Consider the following 16,992-nt stretch of genomic DNA (forward strand, 5'->3'; position numbering starts at 1 on the left):
GCTGCTCTTCAAACCTACTTTTAATTCCAGCTCTTTTTGCCAACGCTTCCCCTGAGGCGCTAAAGAAGGCGAGGGGCGGGAGAGGGGGAAAAAGTGGATAGGAATGCGAAGCGCCAGGGGCATATCGCTGGCGGGGGAAAAAGCGAGTTAAGCACGGAACTGTTGTGTTTTTTGTTTTTAAGCTGGACCTCTCCACGTCCCCGTCACAAAAATTAAAATGCGTTAAAATGCCCCTCACGTGCCATTCAGTGAATTATAAAAGTTGCAAGCCGGAGTTCTGCAAACAACCAAAAATGGTTGGATTGCGCGCGCGCGCGCACACACACACACACACACAGCCCTCACGCACGCTCCCCAGCCCTATGAATCCCAGCTTAGTGTGGTTGCTCCATTTCTGCTTTATATACAGTAGTAAGAATAACTAGGCAGTGTAGAGTCTTTTAAGTCATTGCCTCTCTCGCACCCATGCAGTACTTAATCCATTTGCAAAAACCATTGTATTGAATGGACAGTAAAATAACTTTATTAGAGTCAGACAAAAACAAATCACCAGTGCAAGTTTTCAATGTCCATCAGAATTGTTCCCGAGCCTAGTATGTATTTTTATGTAACACAATAGAAGCCACAGCCAACAAATAAGTTTGAAGTTTCCCGTCCCCACATCAGCCCTTTTCAAAGTGAACTCTGTATCCATAACATCTCTTTGCACCTCCCAGTTCTAGTACTGTACTGAAAACCACCATTTGCCAGTCACAAAAAAAAGTGTTATGGACCGTAAAGGTATCATGTATATACACAGCCTAATTTTGATGCTTTTATTCCAGGCAAAGCTATGCACCCTTTTGCTATAGCTTTAGTCCAAGGCTGGTAATATTCAGAAGACTGGATTCTTGTGTCTGTTTCAGTATGCGTGAAGCCTCCTAACTGCAGTACCAAATGGCTGAAAACTTATAAAAACTGACCAACTCTTCACGGTGGAATATTTGTGGTTTGGACTTTTAACAAATCATGGCCCCTTTCAATTTTTAAAAGGCTTATTTTAGATATGCAGGTGGCATTGCTCCCATCCAAATAAAAACTGAAAAATTACACTCCATTTCAGCTCACTGAGCACAAACCATGTTCGTATTTTCACCAACCCAATAACACTAGGTAAACTAATACCCTGTGTGTTGCAATTCCAACTTGGTTCCTTGGTTCTCTCAGGAACATTATTCCAGCAGCACTTAAAAGTTAACCTGACTCCATTTAGACCAAACCTATGCTATCCTGCTACAAACCTGTATAGCCGTCCTCTCCCCTCATGGCTTTTAAGGTTTGCGTCTCAACTAAAGGGTAGACTATTTTAACTAGCCACTTGATATGTTGTGTCTCTAATAGACTTTGTTAATATGAATATTGCCAAGATGTCATAACTATAAAAGATGTCACATGCTTTGACAACGCTCTAAAATTAAAGTGTCAACTTAGATGAAAAACTTTGTCATTGGCTACACTAAGTTAAGCGCTGTGGGTTAAACCACTGAGCCTAGGGCTTGCCGATCAGGTTGGCAGTTTGAATCCCTGTGACCGGGTGAGCTCCTGTTGCTCGGTCCCTGCTCCTGCCAACCTAGCAGTTTGAAAGCACGTCAAAGTGCAAGTAGATAAATAGGTAAACGGTGTTTCCGTCCGTGCACTGCTCTAGTTCGCCAGAAGCGGCTTAGTCATGCTGGCCACGTGACCCGGAAGCTGTACGCCAGCTCCCTCGGCCAATAAAGCGAAATGAGCGCCGCAACCCCAGTCGGCCACAACTGGACCTAATGGTTAGGGGTCCCTTTACCTTACCTTACACTAAGTTATATTCAAGAGAAAGCCCACTGAGATTATGGAACATAACTGATTAAGGTCTAATAATTTCAATGGATCTGGCTGAGTACAACTAACTCTGGAACAGTCCTTTTGTTTTCAAAGTTGCAATGACTTGCGAATTTGTAAAAAAGAAAGCACCCTGTTCACAACTATGTACCGGTATTTTGGGTGAGGGTATACAAAGCAGGTTTATGGTATCAAGATGGAGTTTTTCTCTCCAAATGTTGGTTTTGGAAAACAGCTTTTTCTCAGAGTAAGATACAACATGTGCTGGAGGGAGCTATTTTCCATGTACACTTGCTCACCCATCTTCAGATATATGGCACTCTGTTTTCCATAACCATATTGATGTAATTATACTCTAGCAACGAATTTGTGAAAATCAGAAACTCGACCATTTCTTAATATGAATTGTACACAATTTCAAAAGGTATTCAACATATACTCCACTTAGTAAAAGTGGACAATAATGAGCTACAACTTAATTATTAGGACGATTTTTTTTATTGTTGGTGGTCACACATATAGAGTACACACATCAAGAGAGTAAGAATCCACTATCTTGTTTTCACATGTTACAGCAAATTCATCCATCTTTTGTACCACTTTTTTCCATGGTGAAACAGGGAAACACTCTTCTCACTTTAATGCCTGTGTTCAACAAACCTGTGGAAAATGATTTAAACATTTAGAAATGTAATTCAAGCTTCCTGTTAAAAAGCTAGGCAATCACAGCTCAGTTATTCCATTAAAAAACACTCCTTTTGGCTTGCTGGCTCATGTTTTAAAGCTTCATGTTTGCGTTTTTCAAAATGTCTGGCCCCGCAAAATTCAATAGTGCCAACAGACAGCCAACCCATCCAAAGGCACATTGAGTGAAGAAAGGCCAGCTTTAATATTTGATGACACAAAATCTCACTGTCTACGGCTTGCGACAGCAAGAGGAACAGTCATCATGCATTTACTTTTGAGCACACTTACCAACCCCTACTCCACCCACCCCTATTTATACTTCAACCTTCCACTATTATTTTGATGATCCACTCCTTTTAAAGAACGTGTTGCCCCCCTGAGGATGTTGGACTGTAACTCCCATAGTCCCTAGCAGCTGGTCATGCAGGCTGGAGTCTGAAAACATCTGGAAGGCCAAATGTGCTTTAGAGGCACTGACACTGCCTAGTTTGTTTGAATCCTGCCCATTAGATTTCATACTATGAAAGATAAATTCTACTATATAAACAGCAACTTCTTACAAGACAGGAATCAGTGGTTTGGATGCAAATGTCTTCTGCTAAGTGGCGAGAGAAAGCTTCAGTCCTTACATTTTGCAATGGCTCAGGATGGGGAATGTGCACCGTTGCTGTCTCATCTCTTTAGAATCATCTGCCCTATAAAAGAAAGAGTGGCAGATCTTTAGTTAGCAAGCATCCTTCTTTAGATCTGACTGGTTCTTGCTCCCCTCTCTACTGTAGAAAATTTGGTTACCGTGGAGTGGGTTAAAGTACCATGTCTCCATAAAAGCAATTTAAATTTAATTCCACTGTCTAATTTCTATTGACTGGGTGTCTGCCCCCCCCCCCCCCCGTCTATAGCAATGCAAATATCAAGCAAACTTCCCAACCTCTCTTCATAAGAGGGTGAGAGAAGACCATTGTCACTTGACCTACACAGGAAACCTATCACAAGATAGGAAGAACTCAGTTTTGCACATTCTTGTCTGGTGGAGTGGGAGGGACAACCCATATGAGGTGAGGATCCCCTCCTCCCTGCAGGAAAATAAGTCACTACGAACCAAACACCAGTCAAAACTTAAATGCTTTTTCCCTTACATCCCGCGCCTTGGTGTTCTTGCTTCTGTTCAGCAGAAAATTTAGAAGTTTTGGGTTAGTATGAAGAGCTAAGGACCATGACCTGGTACAACTTCCAGTTTGAGGAAGAAATCAGCAACTAAAAGCTTGCAATCAGATTTAATCTAATTGGTCCAAATAAATCACCATCTTAACCATTTTTAGAGAAGTATGCCTAACACTTTGGGGGAAGTAACTCTTGAGTTCATCACATATATGCCTAGATAAATATATTTAGTTGACGCTATAAAAACAAGAATGGCATATATTTTATAAGATAAACAAGTCATTCAGGTATTGTTGCAATAGGTTACTATGCTGTTTCTGTTATCTAAACAACATCAAGCCTTAACAAAAAAAAACCATACACTCATCAGCATTTTTATGGAACTATCGCTTGTGCCAAGGAGAGATCTGCTCAGAGCATGTGCATAATCAGGGTTAATCAGGTGAAACACGGACAGAACATGCAGTTCATCATAACAGGCTCCCCAAGTCTCTTGTCATCTCCTACTTAGCAACCAAGATACCTCAATTTCTTACTTCAAGAGAAACCAAGGTCATACCTTTTTCTCAATATCAATTCCGACTTCCAGAAATCCTAGTATTTTCAGTGTTTGTTCAGTCCATTTTGTATTACAGCTGTTCACTCTATGCAACTCTTCAGGAGACGTATTTGGTGTTCATTTTCCTCCAAACACATGCTCTCTGAAATACAACCACTAGTTGTTATTACTGTTTGCATGTGTCTGGCAACAATATCCTTAAGCAGACATACACTCATCAGCATTTTAATAGAAATATCACTTGTGCCAAGGAGAGATCCGCTCAGAGCATGTGCATAATCAGGGTTAATCAGGTGAAACACGGACAGAACATGCAGTTCATCATAACAGGCTCCCCAAGTCTCTTGCCATTTCCTACTTAGCAACCAAGATACCTCAAATTCTTACTTCAAGAGAAACCAAGATCATACCTTTTTCTCATTATCACCAAATGGAGCAAACTCCATGACTTCCAGAAATCCTAGGAATTTCCTGAATTTGTTCAGCCCATCTCTGACTGCAATGGTTCCCTTCAAAGAATTCTTCTGAAGAAATATTTGCTGCTTCTCAAAACCCATGCTCTACGAAAGAAAACCATTATGAACTGAACATAACTTTTGTCAGCCTAAAAGTTGCAGATATGGGCAATGTATCATCATATTGTCCTCTTCTTAGCAATATGTGCACACAATTCAATGACTATACTGAGAAGCAGAAAACTGGAAGCTGTTAGGCAGAGCATGGCCAAATTAATAACTACCCTTCTCCAGCAGAAACATGTGCTATTAACAATCAGGCCAAGTCTAATGAGGCTAGAGGTTTTTAGCATCATAACTAATGGGTTTATTCCTTTTTTTCCCTTTTAGGTATGAGACTAACACATTCAATTTTTTTTATCATAGAACTTCTATTCAAAATACAAAAAAACCACCCTTGAACCAACCTCTCCATTTTACCATTCTGTACTTTTAAATGAAAGTAATCCACATCATCTTTATGTGCCTCTCAGCCTTTCACCACATTGTTAGTATATGCGCAGGAATTTGTACACAGCAAATGCTGGAAACAAATGTGTACTACAAGCAAGTTCAATTTGCCATTCTTATTTATATGCAGGGCTGCCTCTGAAGATGGTTGCTGATTTTTCTTTGTTCTTATTATGTATGCATTTTGTGTTTTTAGCTTGTATTTTTATGTTGCGAACCACCCTGAGCTCGAAGAATGAAGGGTGATATGCAAATTTAATAAATAATATTTACAGAATACACTTGCATAAAAGATCCCTAGGACTACATGCATCCTACCAAACCACGGAGTTGCAAGGGTTCAAATCTCCACTCTGCCATGAAGGTTACTCTCTCTCAGCCTAACCTCATAGGGTTGCTGCGAGGATAAAGTGGGGCAGGGAGAACAGGATATAAGCTCCTTGGAAAATGCAGTGATATATAAATGCATTAAACACATACTTTCACAGTGCAAAACCAGAGGCACAAGAACTCCCCTTCACAAAAGGCTTACCCAAATGCACGGACAAGTGAGTGCATTCCAGAAGCACTGCTTTGATGATGCAGATGCTTCAGGTAGGAGCCGTCCATTTTTCCGCAGGCTGTAGAAAGCAAGAGAGATGGGGAGAGCATTAAGGGAGCACACAAGCAAGCCTCAACTCTCATTTGGAGAGGTTTGGCTCCAATTAAGTCATTAATGTAAAGTGGAGAAAGAACACAAGACTACAGAAAGGCTTAAGAAATACTGCCTTCTAAGGCCAGAGATTTAATTGCCTTTTCTCCTACCAGGCCTTAAGAACCTTTGGCTTCTTTTTGCTATTTCTGGGGAATTGTTTATAATGAAGCATCTACACAACAGGCCTAAGCAAACCCACACTTATTTTTATCCTACTTTTGTACTAAAACCATTTTCACACCACCCATCAATAGGACCCAAACATGGCATTAAGCTTCCTAGTGTAGTAAACTTTGCTAGATATCTTGCCCCCCCCTGAAAAGACCCACCGTGAAGTTTTCCCCCCTCCTCATTACCAACTCAATGGGCCAGAAGAAAACTACTTCGGAGCGAGCGTGCCCAGTTTCCACCCCCGGACCAAACCCCAAAAGCTTCGTCTTCAACATGTAGCCCGCATTTCATTTCATATCACACCGACGCAATTAAGAAAACGAACACGTGCTCTCTGCGGAAGGGAACAGAAGAGCGAGCCTTGATTTCCACTAGGATCTTTTTCACGGGGAAACACTAGGCACCGACAGCGCTTTCAATGGTGCAGTAATGGGACAGTACCATGCTGCTTTGGAAGCAAGCCCCACTGAAATCAGTGAAGAGCATACTCACGTGCACTAATGCTAGAGTGGGGTGCAAACGATCTGAAAACAAAAATCTAGCAGCCCAACCCCCACCCGCACCGTGACTCTTTCCAAAGGCATTACAAGAACGGATGGCAAGAACTAACCTGCGATTAAGAATGGATTCGATAGCACAAACGACAATTGCTTACCCAGCGCCAAAGAACCGCAAGGCAGAGGAAGAAGGTAGGCGGGCCAGGAAATACTGGCAGACCGCCTTGGCATTGGCTGAGAAGGCAAGCCAATCATCTCTCGAGAGACTGGGCGCTTTTGTAACACTAACGCAAGAATACAATTTGAGTGAAAGACTGTGAACGAGTTGTGATCTTTCTGTTGCAAGTAGGTGGCGCTAATAAGGCCTTTCCTTGGCTTTGCTGCATCATTCAAGGCTTTGCTGCATCATTCAACCCAAGAAGAAGGATACAGATTGTAAAGAATGATTACTTTCCGTCAGCACTCTAAGGGTTAACCGTTAAACTAGTGGCTGGAATCTGCTTTTTTTTTGTACACAGCTGCAATCATAGCTATGTGGGTGCCTGCGGTAGTTTCCCAGAAAGACAAAAAAAAATCTTAACAGCACTTTTCATGATATTCTTAGTGCATAATAGAAAGCAGTTTTATTTCTATTTATTGTTAACTTTCCACCCTGCCTTAATTCTAAACAGCTTAACACAGCATAGATCATAATATAAGAGCCTGCTAGATAGTATTTGAAATTATTTTATTCAGAGTTTCAGTCTGGGTTGGGGTGGTTTTTTTAGGACAAGGAAAGAAGGGGCAGAGATCTAAGACAAAATGTTGTTCTAGTTCTGGTGTTTGTGCACATTTCAAAATATAGCATCCTGATGCAGTCAAGGACTGGTTGCCACATCTAGAAACTTTTCAAACCACACAATTCATAATGTCTCAAGATTAGATTAGATAAGTCATGTTCTCAAATATCTAAATAGCAATACCCCAAATGGTTGTAATGTTCTTACAGCAACTCCATTCTGCTCTGGAAAATTGACTTACTTATAAATGTTGTTTCAATGAATTCATTTAATTATGGTTTTCTTATGAAGCAAGGCATGGACTAACGCAAACTATGAATTCTATGTGTCAGTCTTATATGTGGTGTTGCTTCATTGCTTCTTTTTAGTGTCTAAGACAAAAATGTTCCAGTTCTAGTGTTTGTGCACATTTCAAAATAAAACATTCTGATACATTCAAGGACTAGTTACCACATGTAGAAGCTTTTCAGACCACACAATTCAACAATCTCTTGAGATTAGATTAGATTAGATAAGTCATGATGGTCAATAAATAGCAATACTAAATAGCAATACTTTCGCAAACCCCAAATGTTTGTATTGTTCTTATAGCAACTCCTTAATGATTTTATGACAAACCAACTTTAAGCAAGCATTTTCAAATTTGACCTTCTGGGTGTTGACTTAAAAAGATCCAGCCCTGCTGGATCCAGACAGACAAAGGCCAATTTATAGTTGTGTCCACAATGGTCAGCTAGATGCTGCCTGGAAGCCCCCAAAACAACATAGTGGCAATAACTGATATGATAAGGCTACAAGGTTAACTGGAAGACCAATTTAAGCCAGGGTCAAGCAACAGAAGATGCGAAATACATCATCATTATCACAGTTCTATATCTGCATGTGAGGCAGTGGATGTGCTGAGCCTTGCCTTTCCTAACTAATGAATTATGAGAGCCAACAAATTGAAGCTCAACAATTCATTCCATCTCTTTTTAAAAAAAGAAGGCTCAACATGTCCACAAATGGAGGGTGGCAGATGGGAATGGGCCTTTTCTGTAGTGGCTCCCCATTTGTGGAATGCTCTCCCCAGGGATGTTCAGCTGGTGCCTTCATTATACAGCCTTAGGAGTCAGGCAATAGTCTTCCTCTTAACCAGGCCTTTGGCAGGTTGACATCCGATACCCTTTTAGAGGTGGTGTGGGAGAGGTTATTGGTTAAATATAAAGCATATTTTGGGGGCCCTTGGGGTCCCCCACACCTTGAAGCCCTTCTCTGTGCGCCCACTCCAAAGGAGGTGCCGAGAGTGGCAACAAGAGACTGGCATCAAGAGAAGAGCCCTTTCTAGTAGTAGGCTTGCCTGCCACTGATGTTATTAGCTTTTGAATGCCAGGCAAATACACTTTTCTCCTGGCTTCTGATTCTTTGAATCAGTGCAATTTCTATCTATTGCTTTTTTAAAAAAAGAAATTATATCCCACTTTCTACATCATAGGTCTCAAGTGGCCTGTAACAATTAAATGTACAATATACACAACTTAAAACATCGCTTAAACTTCCAAAATGTAAAGTCTAAAGAATTTAAAATCTCTCTCTCTCTGAAAAGAATATTAACCACTGGCATTGACCAGTTTAACCATCTGAGATGCATTCAGGATCCAAAGGCCTCCTGAAAAGAACAGTTTTGAACAGATCTCTTGAACTCAGTAGGGAGAGTGTGTGCCTAACTTCTTGTGGCAGGAAGTTCCACTGAAGACACATCTCCTTGTTGACACAAGTCATGCTTGTGGTCCATAGAGAACCACTAATCATGCTCCCCCAGTGATCTCAGGGATACCTCAGGCTATCTCTGAGGTATCCTGGACGTAAAGTATTCAGGGATTTGCACACAAGTACCAGAACTTTGAACCAAGCCCATAGCTAATGCAAGGTCAGTGGAGATCTTTTAACAGTGGTGCCATGTGTTTGTGATGTTTGTGGGCCTGGTCATCATGTTTCAGGGCCTGTTCAGGTTTTCCTTTGCGCTTCAGTCAAACCTAACTTACAGAGGTGTTGTGGGGAGAAAACAGAGTTGGGGATCTTCCTGGACAATGGAAGCTTAGATCAAAACTATGTTCTGCACATCCCAATCCCAAAGTGGGGAGAGACTCCTGTGATTCCTGTGCTTACCCAGGATTCAGTTTCCTTGGTCTGAGGGGTACTTGAACACTGTGCTGTACTGTATATACAACCTTAGCATAGGATGGGGAAACTCAAAACATTAACACTCCAAGAGATCTTGCTCCCCCATTGAGTTTACTGGGAAGCCCCCAACTCAGCTTTGTGTCCTGCACAGAGCAAGACAGAGAATGAGAGAGAGACAGAGAGATCCACTTCTTCAGTGCCATTCATAATCTTGTAAACTTCTAAAATGTCCATCTTTTTCATTCCTGAATCCAAATGACACAAACATGATACACCTTTGTTACAAAATTATCAAATAACTGTGTCGTTTAGTGGCAGATCAGCCCACCATTCATCATTTGTGAGAAGGGATTGGGAAGAGCGAGAGACAGAGAGACCCAAGGATCTATGCCTTAGTCTAAGGTTTTTATTTCAACAATAACAATACAAGATAAATAAAGTTCCAACTCTACGATTCTATGATTCTATGGTTCTTTTTAATAAGTTTGAATTTTAAAATTACATTCTTAATTACTCATGCACACTGAAGCAAACACACTGGTCTGGCCATGGAAATCCCTCTCGAGACTAGATTAGGTAAGTCATGTTGGTCAATATCTAAATAGCAATACTTTCGCAAACCCCAAATGTTTGTATTGTTCTTACAGCAACTCCTTACTGATTTTATGACAAACCAACTTTAAGCAAGCATTTTCGAATTTGGCCTTCTGAGTGTTGACATAAAAAGAGCCTTGCTGGATCCAGACCAAAGGTCAATTTATAGTTGTGTCCACAATGGTCAGCTAAATGCTGCCTGGAAGCCCCCAAACAATAAGGTGGCAATATAAGGCTATGAGGCTTACATGATGACCACCGTAAAACAAATTGTTCATCCAGTAAATCTCTTAGGGACAAGCAACAGAAGATGCAAAATAAGTCAATTTGTTAGTTGCTTTATCTTGCCCAGGGCAGCACTCGCAGTAGCTTTATCCATACCCGTAACAGATTATTTCATATCCATTTCCCCATGGCCTCCTAGGTCTCTTCCAAATCATCAGAATCAAATTGCATTTCAGTTGTCCCTTGCAAAAAGTCCTCCTTTTTGTTCAACATCAGTTTGAACCTAATAAAATTCGTTGAAAGTTCTACAGCACTGGTACATGCATCCATTCAAACTTAATACAATTAATGGGAAGATTACATCATTATGTCCCCCAATATCCTCTATGTGAGATGAGGGGTTGAGTACAGTGGTACCTCGGGTTAAGAACTTAATTTGTTCTGTAGGTCTGTTCTTAACCTGAAACTGTTCTTAACCTGAAGCACCACTTCCTGCTAATGGGGCTTCCCTCTGCCGCCACGCCACTACTGCGCGATTTCTGTTCTCATCCTAAAGCAAAGTTCTTAACCCAAGGTACTATTTCTGGGTTAGCGGAGTCTGTAACTTGAAGCGTCTGTAACCTGAAGCGTCTGTAACCCGAGGTACCACTGTATTCCAAATATGGCAACAGCATACATGTGTAATAATGTGGTCAAGTATTATTATTATTATTTATTAAAATTCTGTATCATTTTAAAAGGCTACAGATTGTTTAATTAGCCAAAGGTTTGGGAGCAGAGGACTTAATTCAGATCTCTTTTATGCATGGATTTTACAGACCTGGGATTCAACCCTTATGGGAAAACTAACTGCAGTACAACAAGAATATCGTACCGAGGGGGGAGGAATCTTCTTTTCTTACGAAATGGTTTGATTTTATTGAATATGCACAATCCACTGAACATACTTTCTGTCCACCAGCATCACATGGAATATCATGGAACGATTCATTTGTTTGACCACAACCCTAGAAAATGGTATATATTCTAAGTTCCGCTAATGCTATATTTTTGTTCCTGGAAGACTCTGCACTCTGAGAAGGGGAGTGGGAGGGTTTTCTTGTGACTGTTATCTTCGTTTATCATCTGAAAAGAATCAATAAATGTGTCTTTTAGTTCCAATGTAGGTGGAGCGGTGCGTAGCTTCTCATTAACCCATAGCCTCTTCTATTCTATATAAACAGCAACTGTTCATACATGTCCCTCATTCTCCACTAAGAGAAACAGTTGCCACCTACTACAAAACTTTCTGTGTGAATACCACGAATACCGGTAAGTCTTGGAGGGATACTGGGCAGGAGCGGAGAGAAACTACTTTAGAATTTGGGGCATAGGGGAGAGAGTACTTTTTTGTGGACCTGCACTCTAACTACCTCTTTATAATTATAAAGGATATAATCATAAACTCTAAGGTTTTTATTTCAGCAATAATAGTACAAGTTAAATGAAGTCCCTTTTAATAATCCAACAACCAGTCTACTAAAACAGACCATGTATTCTAGCAAAAAACCTTGAATCTAAAAAATGACATTAATGCATATTCAAGCAGAATCTCTCTCTCCACAGCTGAAGCAAAATCCCAGGGTGTTCCAGGTGGTGCTTCTTTGTGGACCTGTAGTTTAACTACTTTTTTATAATTATTGAGTGCCAATGATATTCCCTGTGTGATATTGAAGTGACATGGAGCCTTCCCCAGTGGTGGCGGAAGGGGGGCGGGGCCCCCCCCGGGTGCCATCTCTGAGGAAGTGTGACAAGAGTGTTTGCCACTGAGTGTTTCTGAGTAGCAATGAGTAGGGCTTCATGAGCCACAAGGGACAATGGCTATCTCAATGCTTTGTGAAAATTTATTTCATAAGGGAGTTTTGCATTGTGTGGAAATGTATGTTCTTTTGCCTATCACTGACTCTGCTGTCAGGTTATTTTAATAGGACCTCTTGAGCTCTAGAGTTATGGCACCAGAAGAGGGAGAGAGGAATGCAGTAGCCACTTCTTTAGTGTCATGCATAATCTTATAAACTTCTGTTATGCCCCTATTTTTATATTCCTGAATCAAAACCACCTGTAATGGTTCTAGGGGTTGCTCGTGCGTAAGCCGGTGCCAACACCTGGCTGGGTTGCCTGAGTGAACCTTTTCTCTCCGGACAGCCACTCACCTGTGGCTGTCTCAATCGCTGGCAGAATCCGTCAGTGGGCGTTTCTTAAACTGCTTCCAGCAAAGAAGCTCTTTGACGCCTAGTCTCCTCCTACTCTCTCTGTGTGAAAGCCTTCCGCGCAAGGAGGGCGTAGGCAGCGGAGGACCCTTACTCTCCCCGCTAGTCCCCGGCAAGGAGTCATGGAACCGCCTCGCCGATTCCCCCATCTGCCCCCCTTCTCCACTGGTGCTACGCTGATTCTCTTCCCCAGATGATGGGCTGCCTCTCCCCATCCTGGGACACTCTCTGGAATCCCTCTGGAGCTTGCTCTCTCCCTCCGGCACTGATGGCAGTTCCCTGACAACACCCAAATGGTGGGGTTTAGTGGCTGATCAGACTACCAACCCTTCTTGTGTAGGGTGAGGAAGAGATTCCTGAATCAATAAAGAATTGGGAAATCTCTTCTCTTCCCCCACAGCCCCCATAGATGTGTACTTCCATCTTCTCCTAGCTCTGAACCTCAACAGTCAGGTACTATAATACTATTGCTGCAGTTCCTGTACTGAGGTTGAGGGTAGGCAAGTAAGTTTATCTGCCCCTTCCAGTGCTGTATGGGTGAAAGGATGGTGTCACTTTATGCACACAATGAGATTTTGCTCCTCTTTCCAATATATTCTGAGCTGTTAGGCAGTCTCTTCCCATCACAGCTGAGATAGGAAATTAATTAGAACAGCAGTTACCAGCATGGCTCTCATGATTGCCTGGCTGCCCTCGTATGGTGCCCACAAAAGGTCTCGGTAAATATCCCCTCAAAATCAACTGGCTCAGCCTCTCCATTTAATGGGGCTTCAGTATTGAAGGCCCCCTCTTTAATATGTTCTGAAGAAGGGAGAGGTGCAAAGAGCTTCTCTTTGTGAGCAAGCACAGCAGTGATGGATGTCGGTGTTTTAGCCACACTGAGCTTTCAAGCAAACATTGATTTTCTGCAAAATCTGGATCTTTTGTTTCCCAAACAGCCACTCCCTAAAATCACAAGGCAAACTGCTTTTAAAAGTGATCAGCCTGTTAAACACAATATATATACCCTGGAAGGGGTGGGTGCAGGGGCGCCAACTTATAAAAAATATTGGGGGGGGCCATACTGACTTATAAAAAATATTGGGGGGGCCATACCGACTTATAAAAAATATTGGGGGGGTCCAAGACCTCCAAACCGCTGCTGCTGGGGGAACGAAAGGGGCGAGCCCCGGGCTGCCCCGACCTTAAGTGAACCTGTGAGGGCCCGCCCTTTGCGGCAGCCGATTGGCTGCCGCCGTGGGCGGTGAATATTAATGATGTATCATTTTTGTGCTTCATGCTGTGGCCACAGACATGTGATCTGATGGTGAATTTGGGGTGACCCAATGCAAAAATCCTGAGAATCCCTGTGGATCCATGCTTTGTAACCACGTTTTTGCACCATTGCAGCCCCAGGCAACAGTGGGTGTGTGATTTTTGGGGGGCAGGCTGTAGCCATGGACATGCTATGTGCTCTGATGGTGAATTTGGGGTGACCCAATGCAAAGATCCTGAGGATCCCTGTGGATCCATGTTTTGTAACCACGTTTTTGCACCATTGCAGCCCCAGGCAACAGTGGGTGTGTGATTTTGGGGGGGCAGGCTGTAGCCATGGACATGCTATGTGCTCTGATGGTGAATTTGGGGTGACCCAATGCAAAGATCCTGAGGATCCCTGTGGATCCATGTTTTGTAACCACGTTTTTGCACCATTGCAGCCCCAGGCAACAGTGGGTGTGTGATTTTGGGGGGGCAGGCTGTAGCCATGGACATGCTATGTGCTCTGATGGTGAATTTGGGGTGACCCAATGCAGAGTTCCTGAGGATCCATGTGGATCCATGCTTTTTAACCACATTTTTGCACCACTGCAGCCCCAGGCAACAGTGGGTGCGTGATTTTTGGGGGGCAGGCTGTAGCCATGGACATGCTATGTGATCTGTTGGTGAATTTGGGGTGACCCAATGCAAAGATCCTGAGGATCCATGTGGATCCATGCTTTTTAACCACATTTTAAGTGGGGAGGGAAGGAAAAACACAGAACGGACAAGGAGCACGAGAGGGGTGTGCAGAGAAGCAGCTGGCTAAGAATGCAGGAGAGGGGTATAACAGCAGGGAGGAAAGGAAGGCAAAAGTTTTCCCTCACCTACCCACCCAAGCCAGCCAGCTCACACTCTCTCTCTCTCTCTCTCTCTCTCTCTCTCTCTCTCTCTCTCTCTCTCTCTCTCCCTCCCGCATGTTTTCAGCCCTCTCCTTGCCTGGAGGGGAGGGGCTTTCCCTGCTCTTTGTTCCGTTTGAGCAAACACAGCAAGGAAACAGAGAAGGGTGGGCAGTAAGACCCTGAGGCAGAATGCAGGAAAGCAGCCGCTTCCTCTTTTTGAGGGAAAAATACGGTAATAATTTTCTTAAAAACGAATTTTTGAGGGGGCTCGGGCCCCCTCAGGCCCCATGGAGTCGGCGCCTATGGGTGGGTGGGTCTCCTATCAAATGGAGAGATAAATAGATAGAGAAATATGTCTTGACAAGCAGAAGATGTTTGGTTCGTCTTTCAAAGCACCTCACAATTAATTAGTAATCATTTACCTTTGGCATCATATTTGGCACTGGCAGATATATTGTGTTAAAGCACTGAGACTGTTTTCCAAGAGGTCAGCAAATTCTGTTAAATCTTTCATTATTAAAAATAATATAATAATAAAGTAATTGCAAAGAGTAAATAAATGATCAATTTGTGAAATCTTCTGATCTAACTGAATACATTGCTTTCTTTTCCTAGAATCAAGCACCATGCCAGAGATAGTCCCTAAGAACAAAGCCCCAGGGGTTGATTTCTGTGGGGTAGATGAATATTACTACATTGTCCGCTCAGACCTGGGCTGCTACATGAGGTCCACCAATTTCAATGAGGGCAAAGACCTTGAAGTGTTTAGCCTGCACAGTTCCTGCACGGGAGGAGATCACTACTTAGCCCATGAGGATGACCTATTCTACATCATCAAAGGAGACAACTATCGCCGTGTCAGCAACATGAATAAAGACTCAGATGCTATAGTATACAGCCTCCATCCCAACTGCCGTGGAGGAGACCATTACCTCTCAGCCTTTGGATCCTTCTATATCATTTTCCAGAAAAGAGGTGTTTACCGTCGGATCAGTAATATGCATGAAGATACAGATGCAGTTGAATACACACTTCACCCAACTTGCAAGGATGGTCTCTATTACTGGGGCATCAAGGATTACTATTACTTTGTAAAACCCCATGATGAATGGGGTGTCCAGTACTATAGATGCACCAACTTCCATGAAAATGTGGATGCTGTTACATACTCCTTCCATGGTGATGTTGTGAACATGCTCCCTGGAGGAATGGCTATTACCCAAGGCCCAGCTTATGGTAAGTGGGAAGCTATCAAGACCATCTCCAATGACTCCAACACTCCCATTGTATGGAATAAGAAGATCACTAAGAAAGTGGGATACAACAAGCAGAAGATGAGCAGTGTGGAGCACAACTGGAAGATTTCCATGACTGCCTCATATCAGTCAGGCGCACTCACTGAGGCCATTGCCAAGTACCAGTTCTCTCTCACTGCTGAGTATGGTGGGAAGAGTGTCAGCACAGAGCAGGAAGACTGGAATGAAGCCACTGAGATCGAAGAAGCTATTAATTTGACCCTGCAGCCCCATGAGAAGATGTACATATGGCAATACCAGCTGGGTTTGGGCAAGGAAACGGTCTTGTTCTGCCGTGATATGAAATTTACGAATGATTCTACTCCACCTACAGATATTCCTTTGCCACCTTCCAATAAGTGAAAAGAAAAGTGTTAGGCCAAAAGGCATCTTCAAAGGCTTCCTTTCTTTTATAACATTTAATTGATTACTATGGGCTAATATTTAGACAATCTAGAGCTCTTTGTAATGGGGAGTTAGCTGAGTAGTATATAGACATGCATAAGCTAAATACGAAGTGAGATTAATGATTACTATTATATACTCTCATATGGACATACACATCCTGCTAGGCTACAGTTAGAAAAGCATATCCTAGTTTGTGCATGATGCAGGTGATCCAAGCTTAATGCCTTTTAGATAAGCTACTATTTCCCTGGTGCCTATGAATCACTTTGTCAAATTTGTGCCTTCATCTTAATTTGTACCTGCTGAACTCTGGAATCTGTCCCACTGTTCTACAAATCAAATAAAATGAATGATCAGTGGTTTAAAAATGTGTTCTGTGTGCTTTTCACACTTGTGTACAAAATTATTTTCAACATACATTTTCCAGAAGACACAAATACCTCCTTCCTTTTTCCAGAGTGTATTGAGGAAGTGGGGAGCTCTGTGTGCAATTTCATGCTGGTATGCTGTCAGAGCCAAGGACGCAGGTGGCGCTGTGGGTTAAAGCCTCAGC

At 42.5% G+C, this 16,992-nt stretch overlaps 2 protein-coding genes across 2 annotated transcripts; one reads left to right on the plus strand and one right to left on the minus strand.

The window, feature by feature from the left end:
* The first annotated feature begins 113 nt into the window (after window positions 1-113).
* LOC309354526 (uncharacterized protein) lies at window positions 114-16,769 on the plus strand. The gene is made up of 3 exons (XM_081884712.1): window positions 114-146; window positions 11,573-11,660; window positions 15,352-16,769. Exon 3 carries the CDS (start codon window positions 15,363-15,365, stop codon window positions 16,392-16,394), a length of 1,032 nt encoding a protein of 343 aa, XP_081740838.1. The 5' UTR covers window positions 114-146; window positions 11,573-11,660; window positions 15,352-15,362; the 3' UTR covers window positions 16,395-16,769.
* LOC309354527 (uncharacterized protein) lies at window positions 530-8,299 on the minus strand. Its single transcript, XM_081884713.1, has 6 exons — window positions 6,344-8,299; window positions 5,759-5,846; window positions 4,672-4,821; window positions 3,171-3,236; window positions 1,832-2,514; window positions 530-1,495 (listed from the first exon to the last, which is right to left on the minus strand). Exons 1-4 carry the CDS (start codon window positions 6,364-6,366, stop codon window positions 3,228-3,230), a joined length of 270 nt encoding a protein of 89 aa, XP_081740839.1. The 5' UTR covers window positions 6,367-8,299; the 3' UTR covers window positions 530-1,495; window positions 1,832-2,514; window positions 3,171-3,227.
* Window positions 16,770-16,992: the final 223 nt, after the last annotated feature.

This window comes from Podarcis melisellensis (assembly GCF_964234715.1).
Source record: "Podarcis melisellensis genome assembly, chromosome: 13".
Taxonomy (NCBI): domain Eukaryota; kingdom Metazoa; phylum Chordata; class Lepidosauria; order Squamata; family Lacertidae; genus Podarcis; species Podarcis melisellensis.